The 12,239-nt window shown below is 41.3% G+C and overlaps 1 protein-coding gene across 4 annotated transcripts in view; it reads right to left on the bottom strand.

Moving 5' to 3' along the window:
- The window catches only part of ENTPD1 (ectonucleoside triphosphate diphosphohydrolase 1), an 83,788-nt gene that overhangs the window by 28,808 nt on the left and 42,741 nt on the right, over positions 1–12,239 (bottom strand). For 2 of the 4 annotated variants that reach the window (XM_070432611.1, XM_070432612.1), the window contains exon 2: positions 8,130–8,257. The exons of 1 other annotated variant lie outside the window; for it this stretch is intronic. In XM_070432611.1, the coding sequence (XP_070288712.1) occupies positions 8,130–8,257 (128 nt within the window). Of the gene's footprint in view, positions 1–8,129; positions 8,258–12,239 lie in introns of those variants that run through there. One more of the 4 variants, XM_070432614.1, reaches the window with a different exon arrangement.

A 12,239-nucleotide genomic window follows, 5' to 3' on the forward strand; every position in this document is an offset into this window, starting at 1 on the left:
AAAATGGTTTGCAGAATGAAAAACTGACATTATTTGCTGCTTGTGGGGTCGATAAAGCTTGATTGACAGTTCTCAGTTTAAACATTTCAGAAGTTTGCCTCATTGTTACAAAACTATCAGCATAGCCACTCATTTTTCACACTTGGTCCATTTAAAAGCTATATCTAATCTCATTTTATAGACTAGAAACTGTGTCCAGAGCTATTCAAGGACTTGCCTAACAGATACTGATCATTAATGCCTTAACAGACCCAGTTAGCCACCATATTTTGTCCTTCCACCACTGCAGCATTTTCCAATGCCACCACTGCAGCATTTTGCAATGCCAGACCCTCTCAGATTAGATTCTACCCTCCTAGTCCATGTCTCAGAATACCTGTAGTTTTCCTCTAAAGACAGAACTTACAACAATGTGTATTCACATATTTATGTGGCTATTTGATTCATGTTGTCTTCCCTACCAGACTGAAAGCTACATTAAGGCAGGTCTGTTTTACTTACCATGGTATATACAGCATCTACCATAGTATATTCTATATGTGGGGCACAAAGAAGGAATTCAACAGACAATTGTTGAATCAAATGAATGATTGAGAGGGGTTATAACTATATGGCTCCTAAACTTCTTCAGTCCTAAAAGAACTTAATTCACAGTCTAACAAAAAATAGTGCCATTAAGGTTGAATTCCACTATCACCACCACTCCCCAAAAAACCCACAAGCCAGCCCCTGCCAGGTGGCTCAGTTGGTTGAAGCAATGTCCCGTTCACCAAAAAGGTTTTGGGCTCAATTCTCCGTCAGGGTACATACTTAGGTTGATGCTTCAATTCCCAATTGGGGTGCATAGGAGAAGCAACCAATCCATGTTTCTCTTTCACCTAGATATTCCTCTCTCTTTCTCTCTCTCTCTCTCTCTCTCTCTCTCTCTCTCTCTCTCTCGTCATTTAAAGATATCCTCAGGTGAGGACTAAAAAAAGAAAAGAAAAACATAAGCCAGGTAACACAGACAAGAATGTGATAACTTGTCTTGGTCCCTTCAGACATAATTGGTTCTTCGGAAAAGTTCCTGTAGCTATAACAGTTATTTCAGAAACCTCATCAGTCTGTCTCAGTGAGTCTTTTTGAATAAACAAAGCTTATCCTTTTGAATGTGACTCTAGTACTCTATAAACAAATCAGGTCTCCATTAGCTACAGCAATGTTGGCAGGGCCTATAAACAATTGCAAACCATTTTCTTCCTTTCTTTTTTCTTTAACTAGAGCTACTAGATCTTCTATACAAACTACAATTTTATTGTTTTTATTTTTTTATCTTCACTTGAGAATATGTTTTTATAGATGAGAGAGAGGGAGAGAGAGAGAAACACTGATGTGAGAGAGAAACATGGATCAGTTGCCTCCCGTACGAACCACAACCTAGATAGGTGCTCTGACTGGGAATCCAATCCACAACCTTTTGGAGTACGGAATGATGCTCCAACCAACTGAGCCACCCAGCCAGGGCTTTTTAATTTTTTTATTGTAGTAAAATACACAGACCATAAAATTTACCATTTTAAGTGTACAAATGTGCACTTCTGTGGAATTAAGTACATTCATATTGTTGGGAAACCATCTCCACCACCCATCTCCAGGTGTTGTTTTTCAAATGAGACATTAACATCCAGGGGAGTAAAAGTAATATAGATATTCTCCAAGAGTATTTGAGATTGAAAATTAGAGCAAATCCTTCTAAAGTTTCAAAAAAAAGATAAAATCACAAATGTTCATTAAGAATAGTACTTTAGCCCTAGCTGATTTGTTTCAGTGGATAGAACATTGGCCCTCAGATTGAAGGCTCATGGGTTCAAATCTGGTCAAGGACACTCGGTTGCGATGTCTCTCTCACGTTGATCTTTCTCTCTCTCTTTCTCTCCCCTTCCCTCCCTCCTTCTACTCTCTCTAAAAAAAATACTAAAAAAATCAATGGAAAAATATCCTTGGTTGAGCATTAACAACAACAAAAAGAATAGTACTTTAATTCCTTGTTAAAAAAAAAAAGGCAGATGCGTAGGGTCAGGCCACTACACGTTAGCAGCAGTTGACCATTCTGGGGATGCTGGCTCAGTGACCATAACACACTCGGAGTTAAGGGCCTTGCCTAGCACTCATCTCCCTCCAAGCAGTGTTATAGCTGCTCTCTGCTAAAAGCTTCTGAAGTGCTGGGCACTCTGATAAGTGAGTCACTGGTACCATTTCTCACAGCCATTCTCAAAGTGGGTGCTGTCTCTGTTTTACACACAGGAAACTGAGGTATAGAGAGAGGAATGTACTTGCCCAAAGTCTCATAGCTAGAAAGCAGCAAATCTGGGACTGAGATCAAAGCCATCTGGTCCCTGAGCCGGCATTCCATAGAAGTGAGCAGCTTGTAATGAAGGCATGTGGTTTGGTATTGGGTCAGCCTGGTGCCCTTGAGAGAACCCTGTGGGGCTCTGTGTGTGCCAGAATATGGACTGCTAGTGCTACAAGGAATGTCTGGCACTCGCTAACTGCCAGGGTTCAGTGATGAGCAGGCACTTAAGGAAGTGGTGAGCCAAGCAGACCTCAAAGCTGCCTCCCCCACCCTCTCCCAGGTTCCCCAGGACAAAAGCTCTCCCTCAGGGGACACTTGGTGCAGCTAAGGATTCTTCTTTAAAGCCTGTGTTTTTTTAAAGTGGTCACTGCTAGCTACAGGACAGTGGTTCCCATATTTTAATGGCATGAGAAGGCCCAAGGTGCCTGCTAAAGAATAGTCTTAAGTGTCAATTCCCAGACCCTGCAACCTGGAGGTCGGAACTAAGGAGGCTCTGGGGTGTGAATGGGGAAACAGGATCTTTAGAGGATCTCGAGGCAGAGGCCTGCCTCCCACACTGACAAACCCTGCTACCAGATTGGCCCTTCACAGGTTCTTCACATCCAAGGAGGGAGCTGGTTTACCTGTTCACGCTATTCATAGAGCCAGCAAACTTTTATGAGGCAACCACCCAAGTCAGATGCTGTATTGGTTGCAATTGGACATTTATTTTGTGATTATTTGATTAATGATTATCTCCTCCATTAGACTGTAAGTTCCATGAGGTTAGGGCTTTGCCAGTCTTGCTCACTGCCAAATCCCAGGGCCTAAAATAGAGTAGTCAATGACTATTTGTTGAATGAATAAATGAATGGATGGATGAATGAAATGAATAATAAAATACATGCGAAGACAAATGTTTTGTCTTGTCCTCAGTATACTAACCCTAAGTTGTTGGAAATGTAAATACATCACAACATTAAAGAGTTCTTGTGTTTTGCCAGAAGTAGCCCAGGCATGAGGCCACACCTGCCCAGCAAAGCTGACCAAAACTAGGTTAGGCAAGAGGATATATATAATGAGGATAATCTTTAACCTATTTAGTATTATTGTTTTTCTTTTATTTTTTATTTTTAAAAATACTTTTATTTATTTTTATTGATTTCATATATATAAAATGAAGGTAATCTTTCATTCTTCACAGTGCTTCTGGAAAGAAGAAATTAAACTGAGTTTGGAAATGATTCACAAACTGCAAAGCACTATATCACTGGGGTTTAGGAGGTATTCCTTTACTATTCAACCCTAAATGAGAGAATTCCTCAGGATTAGGTCCTTGCCCTCTTCTTTTTCTCCCTTTTTACCCACTTCCTGTGATCTCATCCATTTCTAAGGCTTCAATACATCAATGATCTCAGAGACATAGCTTTTGTCTAGACCTGTGCTGTCCAATAAGGTAGCCACTTGCCACATGTGATTATTGAGCACCTGAAGTGTGACTAGCCTGAAGTGAGATATGCTCTAAGTGAAAAATCATAGTGGAATTTAAGAGAGTATGGAAAAAAAGAGCGTAAAATATATCATTAATTTTTTACTGTGATGAAATGTTGAAATAATAATACCGGGGTGGGCAAACGTAGGTTTACAGTTGTTTGTATGGAAAAAGACATGCAGGCTATGATTGTTACAATAGTTTTATTAACTCAAAAGAATTTCACAATGGCAGAGTGCACTTAGGTACAATCTCGTTAATGCTCAAAGGGCCAGCCTTCATTATTTATACATTGTTCTATCTACTTGCTATTATTCTCAAGCACACTTCTGCACAGTTCTTACCTACTTTGCCCACGCCTGTATTTTGGATATATTGAGTTACATAAAATACAGTTGAAAGGAATTAGCTTGACACACAGGCAGGGGCAGACACAACCGTTTAAGAAGCCTAATCACAGAAACCAACCAAGCAGAAATAACAAAATGTTTTTGGATTCAAAGCAGGAGACATGTGAAACTAGGTAGGGTTTGCAAGAATAAGGTGAACTGATGGTTAGAAACAGGGGAAGTTCAGGTGCATGCTGGGCAAGAACATTGAGGGAGTCAGGCAGGTGACAACATCTTTATCCAACACATGACCCATTCTTGCTCTCCAACCAACTTCTGGATAAAGAGCAGGCTTGTGGCAAACATATACCCCCTGGACTACAAGGCTTCACAGGCAGCCCATTACTGGGCCCCTTCCCCATTTGGGGAGTCTGAATCTGCCTGTAATAAATTTTCCACACTTTTGCTTAAATCTTCTGGTCCTTGGAGCTCATTCTTTGGCGTCGTGAGACACAACCCTGGGGAAAAAACCTCAGTTCACTGTTCCAGTTATCAAAGTACTAACAATTTCATCTCCTCTACTTTTAAAAAATGTGACTCCTAGGAAAATTAAAATATGGCTTATAATATTTCTGTTGAGCAGGCAGGTCTCTTCTCTGAGATCCAGAGCTGAATATTCAACTGCTTCTTTGACATTTCTGCTTGCATATTCAATACCTCAAAAACAATTCTTCAAAAATGTAACTCAAAACCTTTGCCTTTTCCCAAACTACTATAATAACTTTTTACCTAATCTCCTGCATCTGCTCTTATCCCTCCTCCCCCTAATTCACTACAGTCAGAGTGATCTTTTCAAAACACAAATCTGATCATGTCATTGACTTCCCATTGGTTTAGTATTAAAACTAAAAACCTTAACCTGACTTGCAACGCCCTGCGACCACCACCTCCCTCACCATCTTTATCCAACACATGACCCATTCTTGCTCTCCAACCAACTTCCAGTATGTATCCAGCTATTTCCTGCTGTGGGATTCTTGCACTTGCTTTCCTTCTGCCTAGAATGCTCTTTACCCATTTCTTTCCCAGCTAACTTCTAATCATACTTCAGATATTATTATTAATGTCATTTTTTTTCAAGGAAGACTTCCCTGGTCCCCAAAACTTGCATTTGGTGGCACTCATCACAATAGTAACTAATAATTTGTGTCATCTATTAAATGTGTTTCCTTCCCCAGATGATAAACTCAGTCATAGCTATATTGGCTTCCCAGTTGTGTACCCCAGTGCCTGACATAGATATTTAAATCTATACTAATAAAAGAGTAATATGCTAATTAGACCAGGAGACCTTCCGGACAAAACCATGGTGGCAGGGCCAAGGCAGAGGCAGTTAGGGGCAATCAGGCCGGCAGGGGAGAGCAGTTAGGGGGATCAGGCCAGCAGGGGAGGGCAGTGGGGGCTATCAGCCAGGCAGGCAGAGAAGTTAGGGGCGATCAGGCAGGCAGGCAGAGGGGTTAGGGACAATCAGGCAGGCAGGCAGGCAGGCAGGCAGGCAGAGGCAGTTAGAAGCAATCAGGCAGGCAGGCAAGTGAGCAGTTAGGACCCAGATTTCGAGAGGGATGTCTGACTGCCGGTTTAGGCCCTAAACCAGCAGTTGGACATCCCCCAAGGGGTCCCCAATTGGAAAGGGTGCAGGCTGGCCTGAGGGAACTCCCCCCCCCCACCACCCTACGCAAGAATTTCACGCACCGGGCCACTAGTACTTAAATAATGATTATTGGTATATAAATTTATGAATAAAGAGATGCTAAATGAGGTATGGTCATAAAGAGATGGTGTGTTTTAAAACAAATGTACCAGATACAAATACCTAAATGTGTTATTTTTAATTCATCATTTTTGGAAGGAAATACATTTATTAAAAAAAAACCTACTCAAAACAATTTAGTACCTCATGATATTTGGTTTTAAATTACAAACAACGCAGAAAAAGTCTCATTAATTATTCCTGATTTTAAACATGTTTTATCATTCACCCTCTTCATCAAACTTAACTTTGAATGATTTCAGAGATACTATCAGAGAGTGTGTTCTAAAGCAGCAATGTTCAGTGGAACTTTCTGCAGTGATGGGAATGTTCTGTGTCTGAGTTGTACGTTCATTAGCCACCAGCCACATGAGGCTGTTGAGCACTAGAAATGTGGCTAATGCAAATGAAAAAAATTTTTTATTTGGTTTGATTTTCATTAACTTGGATTGAAAGAGCTGCATGTGGCTTGTGACTATTAAATTCAACAGCATACATAGCTTAAAGCAATCACCAAAGACAAGTTCCTAAAATATTTTTGCCCTCAATATATGCCAGGAACCTTATTAGAATTACTTTATAACCTCAACAAATGGCTAGTTTGCATATATAAAATGATCTTTAACCAGTGATATTGCTATACAGATTCACCTCAGATGCCAGTGTCAGTTTGTCGAATACTTATACCTTTTATTTAAAGAATGCCAAAGATCTTACTCCATTTTGCCAGGCCAACACAACACCATGAATCACAACAGACTTTAAGATGACCACTGAGAAGGAGAGAAGGTCATCCAAGACAAGTATTCATTAGGAACACAGAGCTCAAGTCTGTCATGGACTTTGCCTCCTTGGCGGTCCCCCGCTCCAGTGATGCAATAAAGAATATGTAAAAAGGTCAAACCAAGAAGGCAATCATGTACTTTTGGAACTGGTAAACAACAGAACTGAGATGTCATGAGGCTTCAACTGTGAGTGAAGTTTTGCCAAAAGAACCGACATCACACAACATTAAAAGGCAAGAGATCATTGCCAATGAGATAGTATCAGCTTTCCGTGCTGACAAAGGAGCTGCTGTGCACAGTCCCAGTTGAGTTGAATTTGTATGGCAAACAGATGCCAATGTAACATGCAGGCCTCTGCTGTACAGCAAGTGATTTGGGTGGGTGGCAAAAGTTTCAGCAGCCTGGCATATGCATCCACATGCCAGGCTCACAATGTAATATCTTCAAATACAAGAAAACATACTTCTGCACATGTAGTCCAGGGCCTCTATGATCAAGTTAACTTCTGAATATGTTACCACCCACATGCATATATGTGCTCATCGGGATAGTCTGGGTATATCCTTGTAGATTATTTACGGTAATTTCAATTAAAGATTAAAATGGTGTATTTACAACATAAATTTAAATTTACCACATGCTTTCTAATTAATGGACTAAATAAAATATTAGCCATATTACAAGTTAATTGTGAGATAGTCATGTCTTTGAAATTTTACTTTGATGAGTTTGAAAGGAAGGAGAAATAAATTACAGCAGAGTTAATGACCCTAATTATTTTTAATGATATTAACTAACTCTTCAAATGTAGATACATTTTCACAAGAACTCTATCCAAGAATTCATTTATAATTACTCTAGCTGATACTTGTTTCTCTGGGGTTTTTTAAACTGATTTTGCTGTGTTCTTTGATATTTTGAAGATGAAGACCAAGTGTTCCCGACAATCTTTGACTTCCAAAGTGCTTTATACAGAGCTTTCCAATTATTTTGGTGACAATGATAATAATGGAGTAAGAAGAACAAAGAGTACAGTGTTGTGACATATCCACAATGAAACAATGAGTAAGAAGTAGACATAGCACTAGATAGTAGAATATCAGCACAGTATAACACAGATATGAGTATGGTGATGAAGTCTTTGTTTCTATTATTTATTTAATTTGCTGAACAATCATAAAGACAGTTATCTTCCCATGGTTAATTGCTTTGAGTCATTCCTTCTTCCAGAATAAGCATCATTTCCATTTTACTTCCCTAATCCAAAAGATTGTAACTTACTCCTGGGCTGCCAGAACTTCAACTCCTGTATGTTCTCATTTGCTATGATCTCCTTTTTCACTCTTCCCAGACCCCCTCATAAACACACACACACACACACACACACACAGATTTGAGTTACCTTAACATTTTGTGTCGATGATTGGTTCTGGGTCAGCCCCACAGTGATCAAAGCAATCACAGCCATGAGACAGGAGAAGCCAAGGATGATAACTATATTTCTGGAACAAAATCTCTTCAGACTAGACTCTAAAACCAAAAGCAGAACAGAAAATATCAAAAAGAAATCAACAAACATCAATTTTCTGTATGGTCTAGTGCTAGCTAGCCTGTGACATCAAAGATAGATAAAAGGATCTTTATATATGAGGCACTTGCAAAGTATTTGGATAATAATACTTTGTAATGTGATGAGAGCCAAGACTAAGTCAGTGGCTGTCATAAGGAAAATGGGCAGTTAGGTCTCTAATTAGGTAGGGAATGAGGAGAGGGAAGAATCCCAAGTTGGCAGTTTGTTTAGTAGGTAATGTAAGTCTATCAAGGTACAAGTAACAAATAACAAAAAGCAAGGATAGCCCTCCTCATTTTTAAAATCTACCACCAAATGTTTAAGATGTAAAAAAGTATTCAGAATACATCATCAAAGTCTCACAACTCCATGACATTACCTGGCTTGACACACCCTTTGCATTTCAACCACATTTACATATTAACTGGTAATAGTGTAGAGGCCGTGGGACTTTGATTACTCAACAAGGCAGATGTGGTGGGTTTCAGGTTCAAACAAAATTTTGCTCAGCAGATCTAATGTGACTCACTAGATTGAAATAGTTTCCAATTTCTAACAGGTCACACTCGGACTAAGTTTGGCTTGTTGTACAGAGAAAGAAACAGCAAACATGGACAAGCACTGGCAAATAAACAGTGTGGTGCTATGGTCCTTCCTGTGTTTACACAGCCCAGGGATGGGACAGACACTGAAGCTCAGAGAACTGGTCCTAATTTTGCCTTGCCATTCCCTCAATTCCCAGAGCCCAAGTCTCCACACCATCTCTGCCATCTCCCTTCCTCTCTATCAGAGAGCTCTTCTTGGTGGCATATTTAAATTGTTCTCACACTCAGGCTTTAAGGTCCTGTCTCAGGTGCTTCATTCTAGCTGCCTTAGGCCCACCCTCTTCTAGGTGCTATCTACCTCCCTGTTCCAGTCACCCCACCTCTTCTACAATAGCCCTTTCTGGTATCTCCCACCCTTTCTAATTACCTTGCATTTCAAAATCCATCCTTCCTGTAAATGAAATTGCCAGAGCACTTCCTGCTCAAGAATCTTAGGGTAGCTTCCTACTGCCAGGTGAAAGCCACACTGGTCTACCTAGACCTCTCAGCCCTTCTGAAATTTAAGCTCTTCCCATCTCAGCATTCCAATAAACAGATTTTTGTGCCCAAGATCATAATGCTTAACATTATGACCACTGGAATGTATGTTCTCTGAGTGCAGGGACTTTTTTTTTCTGGCTTATTTATTGCTGCATTTCCAGTTGAATGAATAAATGAATTTTGGATTCTGACTTTTCCTGAGAAATTTCTTGAGATTTCCTTCCCTTGGTATTCAGTTCCCCTCTTTCTCTACCAATTCTTTTTCTTTGTCTCCTTCAAATTCAAGCTCAACAGGAGGCTGTGTTCCCCTCCATATGCTTCAGAGCTCGGTTGTTCTGATAGGCCTCTCTTCATGTGCTTCCTCTAATGGGCTGACCCATTTCAGTTTGGGAGTACTATAGTTGTTGTTGGGGAGGGGCTGTGCTTCATTCATTCTTTAAACTAGTCATTCAACGATTACTTATTGAATGTATAATACTATGCACTAGACCTGCCCTTGGCTATGAGCTACAGCAGTGAACAAAACAGATAAATGACCCCATCCTTATGGTAGTATATTCTAGTTTGGAAGAAAAGACAATGAACAAGATAAAGAAGTATCTATAATAATAATAATAATAATAAAAGGGTAATATGCTAATTAGACCAGATGTCATCTGGATGTCCTTCCTGACAAAGCTGGGGCCCAGCACCCGGGACTGCGGCTGGCCCAGGGGAAGCTGGCCCAGGTCCCGGGTGCCTGCAGGGCACCTGGAGGGAGGAAGCCCGGGTCCCAGGTGCTGGAGGAAAGCCAGTGCCAGCAGCCCAGGGAAAGGAAGGCCTACTCTTGAACGAATTTTCGTGCATCGGGCCTCTAGTGTTACATAATTATAACTGCTAAGGAAGGAAAGAAAAGGAAGAGTAAAGAGGAAGGTTAAGGTGATTAGAAAAGGCCCCTCTGAAATGGTGATATTGAGTATTCTATATAATAAAAGTGTAATATGCAAATCGACTGAACAGCAGAATGACCAGTTGCTATGATGCATACTGACCACCAGGGGGAAGATGCTCAACGCAGGAGCTGCCCCCTGGTGGCCAGTGCGCTCCCATAGGGGGAGCGCCTCTCAGCCACAAGCTGGGCTGACGCCTGGTGAATGCAGTGGCCCACCTCCTCGACAGTGCTAAGGATGTCCGACTGACGGCTTAGGCCCACTCCCTGCGGGGAGTTAGCCTAAGCTGTCAGCTGGACATGCCCCCAAGGGCTCCCAGACTGTGAAAGGGCCTCTCCCAAGTGCACAAATGTTGTGCACTGGGCCTCTAGTTGAGTATAAGGAGAATGTATGCATACCTCTAGGCAACTAAAGGTATTTAAGGCAACCAAAAATGCATGTGCAAAGGCCCTGAGATGGGACAGTGCCTGACCAGGAGGCCAGTATGGCTGAGAGAGTGATGAAGGGGAGAATAAGATATGGTGGAGGGGGAGGGGGCGGGGGCGGGGTAAAAGGTTGCCTTGCTTTGTAGGGCCTTGTAGGTTCCAGTGAGAGCTTTCACTTACCTAATGTGATCTTATTTCTAGTCAATTGTATAATCTACACTCAGCATACCATGGGGGCCTTTCAAGTCCTTGGAGAGGGAGGATGTGGCCTTTAAGACAGCACACCTCTTGTGAGGAAGTACTGAGGCTACCCCAATGAGGTAAGGTCATGGGACAACCACACAGCCAAAAGAGGGCATGGCTCTGTTGGAGTGAAGCTTGTGCCAAGACCAGGTCTGGGAAGACTTATCAAAAAGGAGTAAACACCATCACATGAGAGGTCTTCTCTATTCCTTCTGGTCTTTGTAGCTCAGGACTAAAGAATATTGGCTGAGAGAGCATCATCATGAGGGATTGCCGAGCCAGTAGTCCCCAGCACCCATTAGCAGAAAGCCAAACTCCACAGACTTTTGAGAGGTGGCTCAAGTGAAAGCAAAGTCCAGACCAGCTCACCTTCACTCAGTCTCTCTAAACCTCCATTTTTTCCTGTGAAAAAATGTGCCAGCAGCCCAGGGGAAGGAAGGCCTACTCTTGCACGAGTCAGAAGAGTACCTATAGTAGTACCTGTTGCTAGGTAAGATTCAATGAGCTAACAATACTTAACAGCCTACACTTAGAGCTTTCACTATATTCCAGATTCTGCTCTTAGCACTTGCAATATAGCAACTGATTTAACCCTCACTACAATCCTATGAGGTGAATGTGTTATATCATCCATATCAGTTTCCTAGGACTGTCACAACAAATTACCACAAACTTGGTGACTTAAAACAACAGAAATTTATTCTCTCACTATGTGGAGGCCACAAGTCCAGAATCAGGGTATCAACAGAGCCAAAGGTTCTGGAGAAGATTTCTTTCTTGCCTGTTCCAGCTTCTGCTGGCTCCTGGGGTTCCTTGACTTGTGGCTACAATACTTCAAACTCTGCCTCCATTTGTATATGGCCTTTTCCCTCCCTTTTCACTTAGCAGGATATCAGTCATTCAGTGGATTTAGGGCCCACCTTAAATCCAGAATGATTTCATCTTAAGATCCTTAATTACATTTGCAATCACATTACTTCTAAATAAAGTCATAATTACAGTTACTGTTGTCATCATCATTATTGTCACTTTACAAACGAGGAAATTGAGTTACAGAAAAGTTAAGTAACTTGCCCATCATTACAATGATGTAAATGTTGGGATCAAGAATTAAACACAGGCATCCTGGCCCAGAGGCTAGGCTTTTCACCACTGCCCTACCCTATTCCATATGACTGGAGCTTAGTACAGTGCCTGGTATATAATACTAGTGCTGTATGTGGGAGGCAGTCTTATCATCCAGAAATGAAAAGGGACTGA

Source organism: Myotis yumanensis, unplaced genomic scaffold (genome assembly GCF_028538775.1).
Source record: "Myotis yumanensis isolate MYYU_CA2020_CCGP unplaced genomic scaffold, mMyoYum1.0.hap1 SCAF_13, whole genome shotgun sequence".
NCBI lineage: Eukaryota > Metazoa > Chordata > Mammalia > Chiroptera > Vespertilionidae > Myotis > Myotis yumanensis.